Source organism: Tetrao urogallus (assembly GCF_951394365.1).
Source record: "Tetrao urogallus genome assembly, chromosome: 2".
Lineage (NCBI taxonomy): Eukaryota > Metazoa > Chordata > Aves > Galliformes > Phasianidae > Tetrao > Tetrao urogallus.
In genome coordinates this window covers 69,698,454-69,713,178 of record NC_136814.1, presented here as the reverse complement: position 1 = coordinate 69,713,178, position 14,725 = coordinate 69,698,454, and the positions used below count along the sequence as shown (strand labels likewise).

General features: G+C 34.6%; 1 protein-coding gene across 1 annotated transcript in view; it reads right to left on the bottom strand.

The window, feature by feature from the left end:
- Window positions 1-14,725, bottom strand: part of ASCC3 (activating signal cointegrator 1 complex subunit 3) — a gene marked incomplete at both ends in the record, with an annotated part of 243,679 nt that overhangs the window by 136,549 nt on the left and 92,405 nt on the right. The window contains one exon of the mRNA XM_079532681.1: window positions 13,463-13,534. Coding sequence (XP_079388807.1) covers window positions 13,463-13,534 — 72 coding nt within the window. The remainder of the gene's footprint in view (window positions 1-13,462; window positions 13,535-14,725) is intronic.

Genomic DNA, 14,725 nt, shown 5'->3' with positions numbered 1-14,725 from the left:
TGCTCATTTTTCTAATGATAACAATTCTACTTTCTTAATTCCCTGCAATAAAGACATCTGCCTATTATTATTTGCTATACTTGTTTTAATGTTTCTCATTTAAGACATACCTACCCTAATGAATACTAGAAAGTAAAATTCAATCTCCTTTTTGTTACTGCTCATGGAATTCTATGTTAAAAGCTAAGATAAGGACATTATGTTGGAACAACTTTCTTAATTTTCTTCCTCTCTGCCCTTCTTTTGTATAGTCTCCTACACTTTGAATCTACCCATATAAAAAGATTCTACTATCATACACATTCTGAAATACTTTAACACCTTTCATGTTAATTTTCATTTCTGTTATATTTTCCCTACATAAAGCCATTGTGACTATTTCTTCCCACCTGCTTGTTCTCCCCATACTTGGAAGTGTCTTCCAGAATTATTTTCACTATCACTTTTCCAGGTATTCAAGAGACTAACCCGTAGCTATCCCGATCTTTCTTTTTGTCCTTTTTGAAAATAGGCATGACATTTCATAGAGTCAGAAAGGTTGGAAAGATCAGTAAGATCATCCAGTCCAACAGTCAACTCACCACTATCATACCACTAAGCCATGTCATTCAATGCAACATCTATCCTTTTCTTGAAAACCTCCAAGGACACAGTGACTCCACCATGTCTATGGGCAGTCTGTGATCCAATGCTTCACCCCTCCTAATAACTTTTTCTTAATATCCACTCTGAATCTCCCCTGGCATTTGCTCTCTTTCAGCTCTCAGGAAACTCCACTAACCACCTAGGTCTTTAAAAGATCAACATAACATTTAGTACTGTGGGTGAATCCCATCAAGTTGCACAGACTTATAAGAGGGTGAGTGAAAGATAAGTCTGCTCCACGACTTCCCATTTCTTTCAGGGACTTGTCAATCCAGAAGGCAGATCTTTCCATCTAAGACAAAAGTGAAGAGGGCATTGAGTAGCCTTCTCTATGTCCTTTGTCACCAACACTCCTGCCCCATTCAGCAGACAGCCCTAATCTTCCTTAGTCTTCCTTCTGCTTTTGTGGTACTTGCGGAAGACCTTCCTCCTGCCCTTTACCATCTGTAGCCAGCTTCACCTCCAGGCAGGATTTGGCCTTCCTAACCTTATTCCAAGCAAGCAGAGGCAGTGCCTTTATATTCCTCTTGTGTCTCCTGTCCCTAGTTTAACTTCCTATACGGTTCCTTTTATTATTTTAGCTTTTTTTTTTTCCCCAGAATTTTCTTCTCATCCATGCTGGTCTTTCATTGTCTTTGCTTGATTTTCTGCACACGTGGATGGATCATTCTTGAGCTTGGCAGATATGATCCCTGAAAATCAACCAGCTCTCATGGACTCTTCAAAGCCATCTTTCATGGAATTCTTCCAAGCAAATCTTGAAGACGCCAAAATCTACTTCCTCAAAGTCTAGTTCTGTGCTTTTTGCCTTGTTGTCTCCATTAGAATCCTGATTGCCAAGATTTCATAGTACATCTCAGCACAACGTTCATCAGAATGTTAGCACTCCTCAACTCCTAAATTACCCGTGCTAAAAGTTGTCACAAATGCAATGCAGAAAATTCTGGGATTGTTTTTGCCCTGCTGTATTGACTCTCCAGAAGATAGTGGGGTGGTAAAGACCCCAGAAAGATCACAGTCTATGGTTATGAAATGATATCTACTTTTTTGAATAAGGCTGTAGCTACTTCTTTTTCCTGGACAGTTGGTCTGTAATAAACTCCCGCAACAATATTGCACATGTATGTCTACCTACTAATCCCACTCATAAATTCTCAGTTGGACTACCATTCGTTTCTAAGTCCAGGTATCCTTGCTGTGCTCTCACATACAGGCAAACTCCCTGCTATACTGGCCAGACCTTGTTAAAAAGCCTGCTCCCACCTATTGCAGCACTTAATTTTGTGAGCTCTGTGATCTCAATGAGACCTCAGCTTCTGGACGCAGATGCCTAATTTTTCCTTTTTGTTCAACACATAGAAGTGGTGATGCAAAACATCATATAGTATTTTCTGCCACAATATGGAAATGAAAGGATTAGGGGCATGATGTCACTACCATTCAAAGCTATGGTTAAGAGTTTTGGACCCAGAAAGTTCTACAGTAAGCCTCAAGCATTAAGCACAATAACACAAAACCCTTAAATTGAAAAAGCAGACTGTGTATGCAACACCAATAAAGAAAGGATGCTTCTTGATAAAAAATATTTAACCATAGGAAACATAATGATTCTGCCTTGAAAGATATAGAACAGTAACATATTTTTTGTTTATGTGTGTTGATTGGTTTTTGGTTGATTTGGAATTTTAAAATTACTGTTAAAATGAGTTACTTTAAAATTTCCAAACACTTGTATTTATGATCTAGCTTCATATTTTGATTTACTCTGGAAGCTCAGTTATGGAATCAGTGCTATACTATAGATTTCTTGATACTAACAGAAAACCTTTCAGAACAGTGTAACACAATCTACGCTATCTTCGATTTGTAGCTTTAGTCAAATATATTTAAATTGTAGGAAGTTAATACTTAGTTCAAATTAATTTTATTTCCATGCGTTTCAGGGTAATTTATTTTAACTTTATTAGATTTATACAGTAATTGATTACTCCCCATACCAAAAGCACAAACAAAAACACTCTGAGTCAAAAGGAGAAGAAGGTGAAAGATAAAATCTTTCATTACCTTAATGCACTAAGCCTAGAAATGCCTAACACAGAAAAAAAAGGTTCCAAAACATGGTATTTCTGCAAAACAGTATGAAGAGTTAACTTTACAGAATACAGAGCAAAAATGTACACAATGAAAATTGAAATAGAATATAAATTATTCACTAAGACAAACAAACAATATTTTACTGACCCCTACAGGTAGTAGAAATTATTTTGGATTTTAATTGACAGGATAGAAATAGAAATAGCAAGATCTATTCTTGCATAGAAAATTAAGCAAGAACAGCTAGTCCATTACTATGCAAATATATGTCATTAGGCAGCTAACAATTGCATTTTTACAGATGCCAATGGACTTGAATGACAATTGTTATTCAAAATTGTGCACAGCTTTTTCACTGCATCTTTTTTTAGCTAAACGAGATCATGCAAGAATTTCTTTCAAGCATTTCCTTTTGTCCTGGCCTGACATCAGCTGTTCTAACTTCACAAAATACATACGTTTCTATGTTCCTTCCTTATAATAAATTCTATTTTTGTCAACTATCACATTGGAATAAGAGTTGTAAAGCCTATCCTTTCATGTTTCCAAAACTATACTTAAGTATACACTGTCTATAATACTTAAGAATAACCCTGAAGCTAGTAGTAGTATGCAAATTCTATTCAGGAAAGGAACAAAGGAGATACTGGATACCTATTCCCATACTTTATACTTCAGCAAATTAAGAGTAAATTATCAAGGCAACTTCTATATCTTCTGGTTTTATAAGAGTCAAAACATACATAAGTCTAATAAACAATTAAAGAACAGAACAGTCAGGTCTTCTAGTTTATTGCTTGTCAGTGTTATTTAAAAACATATTGCTATGCAAAAGCTTTTCCCCCTTGCCCCTAAAAATAGGTTTTCTAAACCAGAGAAGAAACAACTTCAAGTATTAAGCGACATTTTTAATACAAAGCTTAATAAAGTTACAAAGAATTTAAAGGATGTGGCACTTTACGAACAATAGTCAACTGTGATAGAATAATTAGATGTACCTTGTAAGCCCTACTTTAAACACCTAGATCTTCTTAAGATGTTGTATCCTAAATAAGGAAATTTTAAATACCTCATGATTAAGGATATGACAGTATATATGACTGTAACATATTCTGGAATCGTATCATCACTATTTATAAAGAAACTATCAATACCAGAGAGCTATGTATGTAAGAAATATCCAGTTCCAGAAAATGAAAACAAGTTTAAAATCTAAAGAAATTTCCTGATGCATATTAGCATCTTAATAAAGATTTTTTATTTCCCATCCTCACTGACTCCTCTAAATAACATATTTTTTACAGCATCCTCTATTTCAAATAAAAACACTAATGAAATTTCTATGGGATTCTTTGGTGGCATCTCTGAAAAAGTCTATGATAGTCACCATGTCTTGGTGGAGAGTAGTTATTTGGTTACATTTTGAATAATTTACAAAAATTTGATGATAATTAGGATGCTTGTTAGTTGATATTCTGTTACACAAAACACACACTGATTTCTTCAAGGACTACAGTAAACATGGATTTTCAAAAGCTTCAGACCACTGCCTACCTTCAGCATTTCTTCTTCAGTATCATTTTTCCTTGTCGTTAAACTCCTCATGAAGAACAATACAGAGTTAATATGAATACCCAGACTTTCCCACAATCTTCTAGACCACTAGTAGTCTGCATCCCTGTGTTTGAAACAGAGCTGTTAACCTAGAACTAGTAAAATTTACAACATTAAGCTGCAAGAATGATCTAGCTGCCTCTATCACAGGCTGTAATGGGACAGACAGAACTGGTAATATCCAAGTTGCACATCTGTAACTTGTTGCTTAGATCATCCACGAAAGACAAGATTGCTCTGGACAGTCAACTGTAGAGTAACTACATAGTATTTCTTTTGAATATAATTTTAGGCTACAAGAAATTACTCATTTGGAATCAAATTTGATTTTTATGATTCATTAATATCAGAATAATAGAAATTCTAAATAGGAGCAATTGCCACCTTAAGTAGTAGCATTGCAAATACAGACATCACTGTGTAGCTGTAAGATTATAGACAAGTACCAAATAATTTGTGAAATCATAACTATTGGAAGGAAAATAAATCTGTACCTTCGGTCTTCATAAATTCATAGTGAACATCTGAGTACAAATACAGAGACAATTTACAATGTAGATAGCAAAAATCAGCAGGAGGCACACAAATACAGCATGCAAACATTTAGAAGACAATCAGATTGAAGAATTAAGGGTCATCACGTGCATAACTTGTTAGAACATCCATTCTAGCCATTTTTCAGCTGTTCATATAGACAGCTGACACGATAATAAATGTTTAAAGCTAAAGAGATTTGACTAGAAAATATAATGGAAAAATGATACGTACATCTCATTTGACAATAGCATGAAACATCTGGTACATAAAATTTTTTTGAAGAGTATCATCTACATAGCTAGCACACCAAATGAGGATTTTTAATTAAAGTAAGATAGGAAGTTTTATTTATCCAGGCATAAGATTATAGTAACAATCATATCCTTAAAATTGCAAAAGGCAGTTATCATGGAGTGCATAAATAAATGATGAAGTTGCAGAACATAAAAGTCCCTACATTAGTTGATCTGTTATTTAATTAAAGGAAAAAAAAAAAAAAAAAAAAAAAAGGAAAAAAGAAAATTGGTGTCTGGATGAGGAGCTACGATACATGGTTTAGTAGCTTCTGGTAGCAATGGGAGTACACCCGGACTAGATGATTTTGTAGGTCCTTTCAATCTTGTGATCGTATGATTCTATGAAATCACACATATTAATGGTCCCTGATCATGCAGAAACTACACAAGAAATTCTACAGAAAATACTCTAAAGTATCCAAGGCTTCACTTAATCAGCTGACATGGAAATAATATCTAAAGAGACTAGCCATAATCTTGCTTGACCATTTACCTTATCACTTCACATTTACCTACGTCTGCATATATAAACACTATCTATGTATATGCAAATAAACTGCACCTGTATTAGAAGTGATCTGTATAGATATAAAACTACCAAAACTCAAGTAGACTTAAATGAACTTTTTTAGGCTATTAAATGGAAGTCCAGACACTAATTAGATAAATAACAAATTTTAACGAACCCAGTAACTTTACATAATTAATTGTCCAAAGCATGCTCTATACACTACATAACCCATAAAGAAGACTAAGACAAGCTTAATTTTCAAGATACGAAGTTCCCAAGAGACCTCTAAAAAGCAATGTTTTATGAAATCTTATCTTAGAACATAGCTATAAAAGCATTGTCAACAGTTGCAGTAACCAAGCTTATGAAACTTTTATCTTCAAATGGCTTCTGCAACCAAATAACAGTTGGAAAACTGATAATAAAGAAATTTAATCCATCATTTTTGCAGATGAAATTAATAACTGTCAAATTCAGTCCTGACAATTTAATATAACAGATTTAGAATAATTACTCAGTCTTTCTTTTTTGGCTTAAGATAACATTTCAAGAAAAATCAGTTGACACTTCGTAGTACTGCAAAGTTAAAGTGAATTATTAGAAAAAGAGAACATTTACAAACAGTGAATCTTTCATATGTAATAAATAGCACAAAAACAGTTTTGAATATATAAATTCAAGCGTAATCTGTTTTTGACCTGTGATATCAACAATATCAATTTGAAAGAATGAAGTATTAATAATTTGTGCAAAAAAATTCGATTTTTTTCTATGATTTTAAAAAGTACATAGATAGTATCTCAATATTTTTTCTAAAGAAATAAATGCAGGATAGTGGTATAGAACTATTTTAACTAAGTATGTAAATTCTAATTAATACAGCAAGTTTAATCTTTACAAAACTGCATACTAACCATGCATTAATTAAGAATTTCACAAGTATCATGGCTGCATTCTGCGCGTCAACAAAACACTCACACTTCATTTTACAAGATAAATAGCAAAGATGCCATAGGTATGCATATTAGAAGCAGTTGTCGCAATGCTGTAAAAAATGGCAACTGTGAAATGATAACAGACAGAAGCCAGCAGAACCTAAACTTGTTCAAAGTAGAAGAGCAGGAACTGACAAGAAGGTAACTGGGGAAAAACAACAACAACAACAAAAAACAAACAAACAAACAAACAAAAAAATTTCCACACCTTTCTTGAAAAGATTGTTAAGAACAGTGAAATGAAATAAGCAAAAAATGGGTAGGGTGAAGATCACCACTCACAGTGCATCAAGAATGGATGGTTCTGTCTATGGCTGTTCTCCTTTTTAAAAAAGTTTTCCTCCACATTTCCAGTCTCAGCAGTAAAGCTTATAAGATCTTAACTCTAAATTCATCTCTCCACTGCTTTACAGTTCCTATTGGCTGCTTGCACAAGAGTTAATGCTATGGCACAAATATGTAGTAATATCACATATTTAAGTTGTGATGAGCCTTTCAATAGGTATTTGCTGTTGCAAAAATCCATATTCTTTGCAAATGACAACATGGGCATTATTGGCCAGCAGAAAAGCTCTTCCTTGGATTCTGAAACTATTTCTTGTATGCCTATGATAACTACTCACTACTGAAAGTGCTGACACATTGAGTCTCAATGCTTGCACAGGCAGCCAGGTGAATGAGAACCACAGAAAGATTTCAGGGCTTCCACTGAACAGCTAGTTTTTGTTATGAATTGAAAATATCAAATTCCGTTTCACTGAGAACCAGAGTTAAAACAGATATTATATCATCTGAGAGTTGCACAGAAAATTATCAAAAGCAGTGGAAAATGAAATACTCTTTTCTTAAAAATTGACCAAAAAAAATTTCAGTAGATGGGAGAATGCTAAAGGTACTCCTTAAACTCCTTAAAGGTACTCCAAGATGAAAACTGTAATGAACAACTAAAATGGCAAATTAGCAAAGCACATTAGGTAAGGAACCCACACTAAAACTCAGATGCCTGTGGCTGAAGATAAAATGGAGTAACAGAGTACTGAAGTTTAGGGAGAAAACAAATTGAAACAGAGAGGAAAGCAAGATGCCAAGAGTAAGTGCAAGAGACCTGCTGAAACCACATCAAGGGCAAAGAGAACACACAATTTCTTTTGAAGGTTTAAGTAGAACCAAAGAGAACCAACTACGAAAAAAAAAAAAAAGATTGCAGAAAAAGAAGAGATAAGTAGTTTGGGGACTGTGGCAAAAGCATGGGGGGTTTACAAGTGCTGCTTCAGGAAGCACTTTCTCTGAAATCTTTCAAGGAATTTCAGCAACTCTCATTCTAATTCATAGTGTAAAAAAAATAAATCTTAAGTAATTTCACATTTTCAGAGGCTTTTCATCTTACAAAATAAAGTGAAAGGTTATTATCAATTAATAAAATGAATAGTAGCAAAAATGTTTAAGAGGTGGTGGGACAAAGAGAGAAACATGATCAACACTCTCTTTGCATCCAAGGCAGTGGGATAAAACAGCAAAAGGTCAATAACAGCAGAATATACACCAGAAGTGAGCCAATAAAGCAACAGAGATGGCCAGAGTCAGGAAGAGTTATTTCCCTCAGACATTATCTTAAAAAACTAAGCCTTGGGAAGTACAACAATTTAATATTTTTGGAGAATGCAATATAGTGTAGTTAAAATCATATGTTTCTGAGGTGAAAAAAATCTTAAAAACATTATGTTATTCGTCAACACTCCTAAAAGCATTGTATTATTTCTCAAAGCATACAATGACAAGGGTTATTTCCACCTCATACATTGTGAAGATAAGGACACTAGGATATGCATTGTTTGAGACTGGATAGCAATGCAATATTTCACTTTATATAAAAAAATGATGTTGATACATATCGTATTCAGTCCCTGCCTTTGCTGACCTTGTGAGGTTTTCCGCAGGCTGCCTCAGAAAGGTGCTAACCACTCCCCAGAACTCTCTGGCATTAGGTGTCCTTCTCACAGGTCTGTAAAACGTTAAGAAGCTTTTTCAGCCCTGTAGCTGAACTAATGCTGTTAATGCCTGTGATTCACTCCTGCTGACTGTCTGACAAAAGATAGCTATAATCAGCAGAGGGAATGATAATTTTTGATGAGGCAGTCTTTGAGTGAATGGTATCCCTCAGTTATTCTAGAAAAACACTGGTAGAAACATTCTATCTCTAATTGAGTATGGGGTCACATTCTCTGATATATAGTGTGCATTGTCACTTTTCCCCCCTCTGTTTAAAGGATCTTTGGTTTACTAAGAGCTAGAAACACAACTCCAAAAGTGCAAATCACTCCAAGAGGCTCTAACATACCTGTAGACAATATAAGAAAATAGAAACTTGAAGAAATGACATTAAAATAAATATTCACCAGATTGTACCAAGCACAGAAAGACACTGAAAAAAAAGAAGAGTTTTCTTTTTTGAGTTCAAATCTCACTTAACACAATCTTAAGAGGTAGGATTTAACAGGGAAATATCCTAATGAAGATCTACATTGTTAGGAAGCCTACAAAAAGAGCACACTGCCATAAAAAGCTCCTGGAAACCTTTTCTGATATTCTCCAGTCACCACAAAGTGTTGCTATTACAAAATCCCCAGAAAACTCTGTAGGCAAACCATTTATCATTACATCTTTTGTCAAGTTGAACAAGAGGAGAGTTGCGCTATAAGACAAATGTTACAGCTTCAGTTGCATTTGGTAATTCAAAGCGAAGCCTACAAATGAAGTATCTCATTAGTTTGAGCAGATGGATCAAAATTAAAGGCTGAATCACCAACTCTTAATTTCCCAGTAGCCAGGAAGAGCATAAAGTCTTGCAGAGTATGAATGTTGAAAAATCAACATAAAAAGATCCTCTCCATCTGCCAGAACACATGTCTGTAGCATGCAGCTACCTCCCACCAACCTTAGTCTTAAAAAATGAAAACACACGCATTTATTAAAACACATGAACATACCACTTCAGACATGCCTCAGAATATAACATAAGACAGAGGAACACCAGTATGACTTACATACAACTAGATGATTCCTTTTCAGCATGTAAGAATTCTTTCAAAATGAGAAAACAGAACAGGATGTAAACAAAAAAGTACTGAATTTAATTTAAGACATTCAAAATGCTAGTAAAAATCTTAAAAGAGACAATATTTGATGGCCATTGGAGAGTGCACACTAACTCATGGAACATGAGAAAACACATTTTTCTCTGATTCTGTATCTCTTTCTTACAGGAAGATAGAATATATACATAAAGATAGAACACTCAGCTTTGTGGTTCTCCAGAGCAATGATAATGAAATCTATGCCTGTCACATATTACTGCCTCAATAGTTACAAAATTCGAACAATTTCTTGAATTCAATTTAAAAAAACAACTGCTGTGAAACTTTTTTTATATATTGAAGGAGACGGTATGCATCTCATGAAGTTCAGAAAGGCCAAGTGTATGGTCCTGTTCATGGGTCTTGAGCAAAAATACAGAACTGGGTGGAGAACAGAGAGCAGCCTTGGACTTGGATGTGTTGATTAATTAGAAGCCCAACATGATCTCACAGTGTTGCAGACAGAGTGCTATGGTAAACAGTTCTATGTCTAGGTAGTTGCTGGTGAGCCCAGGTAGTGTCCCCCAGGGTTCTTTCTTGGGACTGGTGCTCTTTATCAATGCATGTTTACCAGTGACCTAGATACCAGGGTGGAATGCACTGCTGGCAAATTTGCAGATGACACGAAGCTGAGTGGTGCAGTTGGTATAAGAGAAGGAAAGGACATCATCCAAAGTGTTCTGCTTAAGCTTGAAAAGTGAACCCACACGAACTTAATGAAGTTCAACAAGGCCAAGTGCAAAGAGTTACACTTGGGTTGGGGCAATCCCAAACGCAATGACAGACTGGGAGCAGACATTGAGAGCAGCCCTGCCATGAAGAACCTGGGGGTTCTCAGTGGATGAAAAGCATGACATGAGCCAGTAGCATGCACTTGCAGCACAGAAAGCTAACTGTATTCTAGGCTGCATTAAAGGAGAGGTGGCCAGCAGGGAAAGGGAGGTGAATGTCCCCCACTACTCTGCTCTCATTAGGCCCTAGGCTTGGGGCCCCCACAACAAGAAAGACATAGAGCTGTTGGACTGGGTCCAGAGCATGGCCAGAAAAACAATCAGTGGGCTGTAACACCCCTCCTATGAAGAGGAAGCTGGGCTTGTTCAGTCTGGAGAAGAGAGGGATCCAGGGAGACCATATTGCTGTCTTTCTGTGCTTAAAAGGAGCTTATAAACAGCAGGGAGGCAGACTTTTTATGCAGGCAGATAGTGGCAGAACAAGGAAGCATGGTTTTAAACTAAAAGAGGGGAGATTTAGGATAGGTGTTAAGTAGAAATTCTTTACTCAGAGTGTGGTGAGGCACTGGAACAGGCTGCCCACGGAAACCATGGATGTCTCATCCATGGTTGTCCAAGGCTAGGCTGAACTGGGCTATGAGTGAACTGATCTAGTCAAAGATATCCCTGCAGGGGGGCACAGGGTTAGAACTGGATGGTTTTCAAGGTCTCTTCCAACTGAAACAATGCTATAATTCTGTGATTTTTCTTAGAAGAATATTTAGAAACCACCAACTTTGTTAAAAAACAAAGAAACTTTACACATAAACAGAATTTAAACAAGCATAAGTTTAAAGGATAACTTAAAAAAAAAGCTAGGAAAGGTTACAGGACAGATTGGTAACAGACTATAATAAATCTGGACTCAAGACAATAGATTTCTAAAGACTAAGTAAATCAAAAAAAGGTGATAACCTCAAAATATCACATCCTAGTTGCAAAATTATTTGAAGACACTATTGAAAACCTTCCTAGCACAGTATTCATCCTTCACTATGGAACAAGTATTTCTTCCATTATATTATTTTATATTATATTATATTATTTTCTTTTTTTAAGAAACAAACATCTGCAGTTGGTACACTGAACACATAATTTGTTGGAGTATACTCATTAAAAGAAAAAAATCCCTCATTTTTACAATACGATTCAATATTACAAATTATAATTAATTGTACTAAAGAATAAGTTGACACGCTTAGTTCTGTATTATGAAAGATTGCATACCACTATTATCATTTCATGATATGAGTGTTAGTTTCATAATTGTAAAGACAAATATGCTTTCAATAATGTGGAAAACAAACAAACAAACAAAAAACTCCAATTTAATTGGTTGGTACATGAAGGTGTTAGAGTTCTGTAACATAGCTCAAATGTTGTTCCTTCTTGACATATACATCTGTTCTTGATACAATTGCTCTAAATTATCATTAAACATTACTATAACTTTTTGAAATGCCACATTTACATTTTTTTTACTGAATTCAGCTTGCTTTTATATATATTCAGCATATTTAAATTTTTACACTGAATTATCATCAAAGAACAATATTTGTACTGACTTTTCGCTGCCAGCAAGCTATGCTGTCTTCATCAATTTAAGCAGCATATTTACCACAGGGTAGCTATACTCAGTATGTACCGTACTCAAAACAAACATTTTCAAGCAAAGAAAATGCTTAACATTCACAATATAAAGAATCAAATCAACGAAACCGTTCTGAAATCAAACAGTTTTTTATACCATAAAGGAAATGACACTTCTGCTTTGTCTGAAAATACACTGCTTATTTGTTGTTGGCTTGAAATACAATTTTCAGAAGTTGAGATCAACTACTGTCTCAGCTAGTGAAACAGTAATGCTATGGAGACTAAAGTTTTTCACTTGACCTTTTTCAGCTGTAACACACGCCTTAAAACAGTAATGCATTCAATCTGTCAGGAACTAAAACTATTCTCAAGGAGAGCTGTGCTAAGTACAAAGCATCATCTGCTAGAAGTAAATTATTGTATTTGAGCTTTATTTTACTTTTAAAAGTACTACTATAAATGTTAATAGCTATTTTCCCCTCAGTATTAAGAGAAGAGAGGGGCAGAAAGGTGTAATAAATATTCTGAAAGAGCATACAACTTCTGGCCTGGAATGTAAGATATGTTACTTATTTAGACATACTGACTGTAATAAACTGCTACTTACAGGTTCTTCTACAGCAAGTAAAAAGACACAAAAAACATAAGTAGTAAAATACAAGCACCTAAACCTACCTCATTGTAAGGAATTTGGTAAGAGATGTACACAACAGATCATGAGGAAAAAATAAACTGAAGTTTCTTTAGTGAAGCCAACAAATTTTGTTAATCTTCCTTCAGGCAAGTATCAGCATTTCCATATACAATCTTCATTATTTCGTTAAAACTTTATTGAATATAGCACCAGTAGCAGACAGTAACAACAGAAGGTAAGTGGAACAATGATGTTCAGCCAGAGGGAGCAGGATAACTAAGGTGCTGCTGAAGAATTTTTTCTCAGAAGTCATAAATTAACTGTTCAACTTTTAAAATAACACCCTAATCTGAAATTTCTGTGAAAGAAGAAAAATGTGCAGTTCTTAGCATCACTATACGTTTCCTTCTTTTATGCACAGATTCAAAGAATCACAAAATCACAGAACCACAAAACCAACCACCCTGCTAAAGTAGGCTCCCTACAGGAGGTTGCAAAGGAAAGTGTCCAGGCAGGTTTTAAATATCTTCAGAGACAATAATAAATAATAAATAAATAAATATCTCCAGACACTATAATGATCAAAACTAATTTCTTTATATGTGTTCTGATTGCAAATTAAAGCAAAAAAATAAATACCTGGTGACCAGCCATTATTTGCTTCAGCACATTTTCATAACATACTTCATCCATATGATTCAGCTGCTGCACCTGCAAAGTAAACATGCCTTATATGCCATATATATGTTCTATTTCATGTAAAGCAAATAATAGTGACCCGATAAAAAAAATGTACTGTGCAATGAAATTTACACTATACTGATCTTCAGTACTAACAATAGTTTATTATTATTAATAATAATTCACAAATAGATCACGAAAATAAGCAGACAAAATACAAAAAAGGGCAGTGGATAAAAGTTTACATGACTTGGTTATTTCGTTCAGTGATTAAAGGGAGGTAATCCAGCTCTGTTCTTTATGTGTTCCATAGATAAGAAATCATACCACTGCTGGATACTGATGGAATAATCCATTCAATACACAACCAAACTTCAAATAAATACTTTCATTTTGTACTACATAAATGCAGCTTTTACACGCAGATCTTAATGTCCATGCAATTACTAATTCCTAGCTTTTTGTCAAGAAAAAAGAACTTTGCTCACAGTTGAGTCAGACATGGGAAAAAGTGGGAGTACCATGTACAGAAGTTGCAATTATGGATAAATAAAATGCTTCAGATTCTGTTACCTGGAATAGCTGAAAGTTGTAAAAACATAGCTTCAAGAGCTTTAGTGGGAATGAGAGAATGTTCATATTTGCCATAACACATGAATAACAGTAAAAACATGAGAAAGATGGCAGTGTGTGCAAGAGACAAATAGCCAGTCCAGCTGGTCTGAAAATGAAAGGTTAGCATTTCAATTAATTATTTTTCAAATAAAGAGTGAAAATGATTATGGAGAAGTGTAAAAGGGCAGTGTATAAATATACATAAGGACGTATATATATACAAACACAACTTCACACATTCTTTCCATTTATGTGTAAAGAGGAAAACATACATATACAGAAAAAACTAACAACTCCAGATATATCCAGATTAATAATATCCAGATTACTTAATTATCTAGCATCAGACAGAAAGTCTTTTTTAATTAAAAGAAATGGATTGGATGATGCATATATCTGACATTAATAGATCTTCAACTGAAGAAGGCAAATTTTAGCCTTGGTTCCATATGCTGCCACAATTTCAAAATAACAAGTTTTAAGAACTTCCTTGGCTAATTTCTATGCATAATAAATACAGCAGAAGATATACAAAATGTGTTCTGCATATCTAATCCAGATGAGGGAGACACCATCATTACAAGTCTCAATTAAGAATACATAACT